The sequence below is a fragment of the Trachurus japonicus genome, chromosome 10, assembly GCF_045865225.1.
Source record: "Trachurus japonicus isolate A0001 chromosome 10, Traja_1.0".
NCBI classification, from domain to species: domain Eukaryota; kingdom Metazoa; phylum Chordata; class Actinopteri; order Carangiformes; family Carangidae; genus Trachurus; species Trachurus japonicus.
In genome coordinates this window covers 19,477,560-19,486,435 of record NC_140916.1, presented here as the reverse complement: position 1 = coordinate 19,486,435, position 8,876 = coordinate 19,477,560, and the positions used below count along the sequence as shown (strand labels likewise).

At 40.3% G+C, this 8,876-nt stretch overlaps 1 protein-coding gene across 6 annotated transcripts in view; it reads left to right on the top strand.

The window, feature by feature from the left end:
* LOC146979825 (protocadherin alpha-C2-like) overlaps positions 1 to 8,876 on the top strand; it is a 195,880-nt gene that overhangs the window by 64,677 nt on the left and 122,327 nt on the right. For 2 of the 6 annotated variants that reach the window (XM_085789784.1, XM_085789785.1), the window contains exon 2: positions 5,010 to 5,042. The exons of the other annotated variants lie outside the window; for them this stretch is intronic. In XM_085789784.1, coding sequence (XP_085645910.1) covers positions 5,010 to 5,042 — 33 coding nt within the window. The remainder of the gene's footprint in view (positions 1 to 5,009; positions 5,043 to 8,876) is intronic. 6 annotated transcript variants of the gene reach the window in all.

The following is an 8,876-nucleotide window of genomic DNA, read 5'->3' as shown; positions in this document are numbered from 1 at the left end:
ACGGGCTCTCTCCTCTTTTTCTGTCTCTTCCTCTGCCTTTGTTCTGATTATCACTACCCCACTTTCCTACAGCATCGTGGACTTTCCCTCTAATCTTCACCTTTTACTGGTTTCCTCTCTTCTGCTACTGTTTCTCTGATCCTTGTCATAGATTTCATATCTCCTCGTTCTCATTCTTACACAAAGAATCCCTTTCTCTGTTTTTTTTTCCATCCCTCACCTCCTCCTACGCATCTTGATTTCCTCTGACTGGTGCTCTTGCATGCCCCCTGCTGTTTATGCAATGTAACTGCAAGGTCTTAAAACATGGCTGAAACCTTTTGGAGAGTAACCTACTCTACCTTCTTCCCCCTAACTTCCTATGTTTTTCTTCGAGTCAGTAATTCTTAGTTGTGTTGCTATAAGGGTAGATAGCTTTGACCACTAGTCTTTACCCCATCATGCCACACACATCATTCCCCTTGACCACATACACAACCTCTCACCACTACCTCAGCGTACTCCACAAACTGAAGCTGTGAGTAGAGCTTAATATGTCAGAGCCACTGTCTCTCAGCTTTACAACTGTGGTTGAAGTGGAATGATTGGAAGCACTATCAAACCTTAGTCTGGATCTTCACAGCCTCAGGCATGGAGCCAAAACAACGAACAGACTCTGTCTTCTTTTACTGTATGCGTGTCTGTGTGTGCCATTTATGAACCAGCGTATGATGCACCCAGTGTGACTTGGCTTTAGCATAATTAACTGCTCTATATGCAGCAGGAAATATCAGAAATGTTTTTCTATATGAAATATTCTCAAAATAGATTTTTCATTTGGCACACAGGCTATCCCTCCAATTTCAACCCCATTTACCTTATAGATGTGTTGCCATCTTCGCTCACTTAATCAAACAGGCAGTATATAAGAGAATATAAGACCAACAATGTTTTTTGTTCATTTGTAAGTGACCTGCTTTTTATAGTAATCCCTAAATTACCTCAGATGTCAGTGAAGGACTGTTATTTTAGTTCGTGTTGGATTACTGTTAAGATACATTTATGCCATGGTGTTGTTTTGGTTCTTTCAGAATTTGATGAAAACATATTCATCTTAATACAAATAAGGAAATGTCTATAACATCTGACAGATTGTTTCCTAATACTACATGTAAATAATCCATTGCTCTGATTTAAAGATGGTGCTCTGTGGCTCCTGGGGTAGAGCCTTGGGCTCATTGTTGTTGCTTAATTGTTGTTCATGAGTATGCCTGCTGACATTATGATGGTTGCGATTTTTACTACCCTTTTCAAGAGGTAGCACAGTATTTTGTTGTATACAAGGTTTAACTCATAAATAATTTGTTGTTTTTTTTCGGATTTAAAATAGATGAGAGAACTCTTTAACTGTAGTTCAACTGTTCGGCTTGACATATATCACTGCAACATTAAATGCTTATCTGACATGCAGCAGCACACAACTTTCAGTCCTAGCCTCTGTGCCACCGTTAATGTGCCATATCATGTTTTGTGGTGTTTAATCTGATGGTTTAGATATCAGCAGCAGAAAACTAGATCAGGTATCACGTGATGAACTGCATTTAAAAAGAAAACATACTCTTTCATGCACCCAAAACTAAATCATCTACATTAGATACTGGGTGAGATAATCTAAGCATCACATTACAGATAATGAAGCCAAAAAAAAGCAAAAAACCCTAAAACTTTTTAATGTGAGTAAGAGGAGCAAAACTGAGCAGAGACAACAAAGGCGTTATACCAAAAATAACAAGGAGTTTGGTCTACTTGTTTACAGACTGCAAATGGGGTCTTTGCGATAAGACTAAAGTATAATTGTTCCCTAAGCCCTTGTTTACTCCCAGAATGTCTTAATCCTTACTCACTTTGCTTTGCCCTCTAACTAAAAATGTATAGGGTAAAGTGGTTCTGATTGAACAGAGATTTATGAAAAATAATAATAATAATAATAATAAAATCAATTAGAACGTCATAATGTAATGCAACTCTGCTGTAAATAGTTAAACCATCACATAGATCTTCTTTACCGTATGGAATGTAAATATTTCCTGTGCCAAATACTCATTAAACATTAGCCATGTCCATTCAGGTGTTTTGAATGGTACATTTCCCTCAAAGCATTTTTTCCATTGTCCCACTGCTGTCAGCATTCTCAGCTGTCCTGGATTACAGCTCCTACAAAGTGCGTAAAGTGATAATTCTGGTGTGGTGCTCCTCTAATGCGATTAGGTGGAATCATCTTAATGATCCCATGAAGAGTAGCTTTCAAAAGCAGCATGAGGAGGAAGTCAGGGAGTCACTCACCCATTCCAGGCTAATGTCCAGGTTTCTTTTTAGTTCTTACTCTGTGTTCTATTTCTGTTCTGTTATTGCTTTGGCCCTGTCTATGTTATCTGTGCATTCGACACCACAGTTTTATGAATGTTAAAATCACTTATGCAATAATAATGCTAAGTCTGCAATCGTTGGTGTGTGATTTAGTTGGTGTGTTTATTGAGTGGGGTGGTGAAAGTGTTTATGAGAGGTTGTAGTTTGTGCTGCTGTTCAATTGTGCCATGATATACTGAGAACAGTATATTGTTTACTCTTACCAATTGAGATAATAAACTAGTGACTGGGTATACACTCCCACTACCCCTCTCTCTCTCACAACATACCACACACACATACAAGGTTAAATGTACGTTGCACTCATATCCTTGTCATTCTCATCACAGTATAAGATGCTTCTGTTGCTACACATGCTGGGGCGACAGCCACAGAGCTGTTTAAGTTTTGATGCTGATGAGAGTGGAAGATGGTGTTTGCTATTCTCGGAGACCGGCAGTGACAAGGCCCAAGCTTAAATGATTGGTAGGCAAGTCATTATTTTATAAATAGTTTTCTTCATTTTCTGTGGAAAGTGGAGCAACCTCGCAAAACCATTTCAACTGTTTCCATCCAACATAAGATTCTCTGCAGGCCAGCACTCTCCTCTATTATTCAGACATTTTTTTTTTTCTTTTTTAGAAATGGGCCAAGCCCTGGTGCAGCAGACCTGCACCTGCAATGCACTCCCCATGCAGCACTGCCTGCTGCATTGTCGGGGCTGCATGACTAATAAGAAAGTAAAAATAGACATTACACAATACTATACTGATATAGGTATAATGTGCTGATGTGAGGAAAGTATAAATGTGTGGTTGCCTTTGTGTTTAGGACTTGAATGATGTCAATAAATACACAACTATTACATTAAAATATACCATATATACTGCATAATGTTCAGCTTTGGGTGATGTTATTATCTCTCTTATTTTACCTTTTGTTTTGATGTGTATCAGCATGGATGGGAATGCATAGGCATTGTTAGATACAACCACGTCTCCTTTCCCCTCTGGGAGAGTTGACATTTTAATTTCCGCAGGCAGAGGAGATGTGTGACAGACACCAGGGTTGCTAGTGTATCTGTACCACTGATACAATTTCTGGAGTGTGTGAGTGTGCTAATCTAATATGAGGCTTTATAGCATTGCCTGCCTCCTGACACTAGTGCATCTGTCTGTGCATGTGGAGACTGCTATGGAGAACAAAGGAAAGAGCGTAGAAGCTCCCTCTTGTGGCGAAAAAGGTGGATATTACTTCCCACCTCCTTTGTGCAGTATGTGTGTCTGTGTGTCACTACATTCAATTATTTAACATGTTGCCACTCTGTATGCAGTAGTGTATTGACTGGTATTGTTATTGATTTTTGGTGTCAGTATTGATCCACATATGCAGGATCCTGTCCCATTTTCCATCCTGCCTGTTTAAAGCCAAACAGCAACCATGCCCTCTTCCCCAGTGAACCATTTGATTGACAAATCTAGGTTATCCATCCCTGACTATGAAGTGAGATTTATTCCTAATCCCACAGAAATTGTTTGGTTCAGGCTGTTTCTGTGTGTGATGATGAGACAGAGGGGAAGATAGACAGAGGGAGTGTGTTTCCTCTATTGTACCAAATGCTTCCATTTTCAATAGTGAATGTGCAAAGTATGGGGAATGAATGTGTTCTAGTCAAATGTAAGCCATATTTTTGAGTTCATGGGTGTGTGTGTATGGTTGTGTAAAAGAAAAGGCAATGTCCTTGGCATATGGACTGAGTGCTCATAAAGAGGGGTGCAGAGTAAGGGAGGGGCACTGGCAGGGGCTGCATCTGTGTCACCATGGATACAGGAAGGGAGACGGTGAATCAATTGTGGGAGAAAGCAGAAATCTATCGGACAACGCCTTTGTCACTAGGCACAATGTTGAGCCAATCAGAGTGTAGACTGCAGTCACATTGATTGTAGCTGACCAATCACACTTCTGTTTTACCTTTGTTGTTACCAGAGCAAATATCCTATTTTTGATGATTAGGGTGTAAATGTAAAGCATGGCTGTGTGAAATACAAATGACTATCGCTGTTCTACCGTGAAGTATATGAATGATATTCAAGCAAAGGCCTTGTTTCTGTTTGTGTCTGCCTCTCTCACCCTATCTATTTCTCTCTCACACCTCTCTTACACACACAAACATATGCAAATCACACAAACCCTGCTCATTCCTTCCTCCAGTGCCACCGCAGTCCTTACTGTAAACTACTGTACTGTACTACAAATTGAAGTGGATTTAACATTACAGGTTCAATAACACATCATGTTTCCGTTGATTTTGTGTGATTACTAAAATTTCAGGAGAATATGTAGTTCTATTACGAGGTGGATATTTTGGCTTTCTCAAACCATGGACGCTTTGCACTGTTCAGCATTTGAAAAATGATTATTTCAAGAATGTGTTTTTACTTAAATGGAAACTATGATTAGATCTGATTAATAGAGAGGCTAAAAGGTCAAATAAGGTGTAACTATGTCTGTAAAATTGTAATAAAGCATGTACGGTACTGTAGAAAATATAGTAATAGTAGTCATGTAGATTGAACACTGAATTAAAAATCTGCTCTTCTGTTTCCCTCATTGATCAATGGCAGCTCATGACACCAAAGAATGGAACAGTCACTTGGGTAACGACAGCATGCTCTCTCTCTCCCCCTTGTCTGTTGTTTTACAGTAGAGTAACTAATTATATGATTTTTGGGCATTGTGCCATTACTTTCCAAATGAGTGAACATTGTGTTGGTGTGTCTCTTTGTTTTATCTCTGGGGTATTTGCATGTGTGTATTTGGGCATGCTCCATATTGCTGTGTCCTGGTTTTCATCTTGTTCCGGCTCATGTTTCCATGGACCCGCCCCTGTCCTACTTACTCCAGAAACCAGTGGAGGAGAGCACAGATTTGGAAATAAATGATTAAGTGGTAGTTGGATTAAACACTAGGAGTGATTAATCTTCCTCCCACCCCTTTCTCTGTTTCCTTCCATCCACTCATATCAAATGTCTAAAAGATTTTACACATGATACTGTCATATAACTCTTCATGTGTATATATTTGCGTATGTGAGTCGAGTCACCTGGTTCAATGAACAGATTTCTAGGTTCTACCTGGGTTGATGCATGCATAATATACAAATATACCACACACACAAACAAAGATATGTTTCCCTTTCCCCCCTGCCTCACAATTTACTTAATTTGTGTTGATAATCTTCAGTTTCTTTCCCCAGTTTTCTGTTTCTATTACATCTGACTGATTGTACTGCCTCAGCATTATCAGCACATCGAAGTGGTGTGGCACTGGTGTACTCCTGCATTAGGGTGTGGTTCTATTCACACTGTTGCTAAAATCATGTTCTGTCACTCGAGGCAAGTGAATTATGATCAGCAGGACCTCAATACACGAAGAACAGGGAATGATTATATCTGAACAAAAAGCATTTTGTGGTACTAGAAGATAGGTATGGAGTACAGATGGAAAGATGCACAAGGAGTAGGATGCCCCCTTGTGCCGTGATGAGCTCCGCACAAAAAAAAGCACAGTGACGTCAGTGTCTCGTCACATGAAGCAGGATGTAGTGTGCAGACTGCAGAAGTGGGGGTAGTCTCCAGAGCCCTGGCCCAGAGGGGGTGGAGTGGGTTGGGCAAAGCTGAATGCAAAGGTCAGGATCTGTGGGGCTGTGGGGGAGGTAAAAGAAGCAGGCGCTGCTGCTAAAGTGGATCTGTCATAGTGAATATGGTGCTGCAGTGCTACATTACCAATGCATGAGCAGTTCAACTGCAACCCAGGGCCTGGTTTGGTATGCATGCAGGAGTTGTGGTTTGTGTTTGCCTGGGTGAGTTTGAATGTATATTGCAGCCGTCACTATGATGTGATCTGATCTTCTCCGAGAGATGAAAAAGCAGAAAGAACGTGAACAGTAGCAGATAGAAATGTGGAAGTGGGTTTAAAATGCAGGGTATTACTTTTTGCAGTACCCCATGCCTTTTGAAAAAACAAACCCATAGGCTTCTAAATTAGTGACATGTGTGTGTGTGTGTGTGTGTGTGTGTGTGTGTGTGTGTGTGTGTGTGTGTGTGTGTGTGTGCATATTCATCATGTCTGTGCCTGAGATGGCGTTGCTATGGAGACAGGAGAGCTGTGCAGAAGGAGAGAGGAAAGGGGGGAGGGACTCGCCTTGAAGCATGTTCCAATAGCACCCTTCCCCCCATCTACTCACACATAGATGAACAGTACAGTACACACCCATATATCACTTACTCTCAAGCACACACACACAACTGATGGCTTTGCAAAGGGACTATCATTAGATCATTAGTATGGAGGATATTCTGGAGCTAGTTTGGTGACTGTATGTGGCAGCAGCCTTTTAATAATGCAGTGAACACTGCTGTTGACTGCTTCCGCCCATGGCACCCCCACGCACCTCACCTACTGCTCAGTGCTTCCTCTCCTCCTTTGATCACACTGCTCTCTCTCTCTCTCTCTCACACACACACACACAGTTCTCTGTGCTCTGTGCGGTTTCCCCTTTAACTTTATCACATGATAATTAAACAGAGACAGAGAAGCAGCTTTAACAGGCATACATCGATTTAACCATGAGATCTAATTATGCACAGCTCTGTGTGTACAGAGAGCAAATACTGTGTATTTTTCTTAACCACCGTTTATTCACCATTAATTATTCAGTGGTTTCAATTATCATATCCTCAGGAAATGTGACTTTCATCAATTAATACAGAGTTTGTGAAGAAAAACTGAAATACTGTCTTCAGGAGGATTTGGTTAGTCAAATCTTTACTAATTACAGCAACAGAAATGTATGTCATGGGTTTTAATATAATTAACTGTCTCTGCACTAGTGCAAACGGAGCTGTTATTAGTTTACTTGACCATTCTGCAGATGCTTCCCTGGGGAGCTGGAGGAGGAGGGCCTGAGTGTTCAGCATCTCTGACTGTGTGGCCACATGGCCTTCTGAGCATGCTCAGTAAAAGACTGACTGCTCTCAGGTTGGACTAAGAAGTGCAGCCTCTCTCACTCATATACTTTAGAGTGAAAGATTAGGTTGTGGATTGTAAATGTAGACACTATTGTAGTATTATTTATTATTTATTTTAAACACATGACTGGTAGTTGTGTAGGTGTTTAGTTCATGATACATTGTTTTCATTTACCCTACAAAAAAAGGTAATTGTGTCAACAGTTCCCAAAGAAGAGCTAACACCTTTTCAAGGATAAAATATCTTTACAGTGCTGAGTACATTGTAGCATCACAGTCCATATACAATGTCATGTTTATGACAAAGATAATCCAGGCTAAAGTCCCATAAGGTCACTGCGGTATAGACAGCGACCTAAAAATAAACTACAAATCACTGAATTTCATCATGGGCTGTCTGGGTCCGACGGGCCAGGTGATTTGTGTGTGTGTGTGTGTGTGTGTGTGTGTGTGTGTGTGTGAATAACCATTAGAATGTTTCCCATTGTCTTTGCACACACACATTTTTTCTTGCCATACATTATGGAAATTAAGCACACACACAAAAGTCACCCTATTATTATTATTGCATTTTGGGGTTAACGGATGACTGCAGCTCAGTGTGTGATGGTTATTAATATTTTCAAATCAAATCATGTTTCCTACAGAATGGAAATAGGACAGGAGTTTCTGAATCCAAGGCTTAATCCGAGGATTACAAATGAGGGAATGTTCATAAGCTCATGACGACACTCTGTGGAAATGTGGAAACACTAAAATACACCAAAATACTCAGCACCAGGACCTCTTGCCTGTGTTCATGCATGCAACTGGACAACAGGGCCCAATTAAAGTTATTTATTGGCCTAAAGGCTGACACAGAAAAACAAGAGAAAGGGAGAGGGGGCGTTATGTGAGTCCAGTGGGAAGAAAATGCATTATTTATTTCTACTATTTTTGGACAGAGTTAAATCTCCCCGCAGACTTAAGGCACACAAATATACACTGTGTTAATGACTGAAATCCTTATTTATACAATGGTATGTGGTAATTTGATAACAGAGTTTTTTTTTTGTTTTTTTTTAAGAAAAAAGTATGAATTAAATAAACTATGGCATACAGACCTGGATAAAACGTAATCACTCAAGCTGAATAAAACTTTACTGACATAGTGTACAAACTCAGAACAAATTACTGGTTAAATTCACTAATTAGAAAATATGATATGGGTGGAAAAGTGGATAGTGGATGGTAGATTGAATGGAATTAGCTGCAGAAAAGCAGGGGGGGGTGGGGGCATTACGCTTTGATTAAAGAACTGGACACATTTCAGGAGAAGCAGGACAGACTTTGCACTTGACATACTCTAGCGAGCTGTCCAAGGTGCTGAAACACTCTCGTTCTCTGACTGTGTTTGATGCGCCGTGTGTGTGTGTGTGTGTGTGTGTGTGTGTGTGTGTGTGTGTGTGTGTGTGTGTGTGT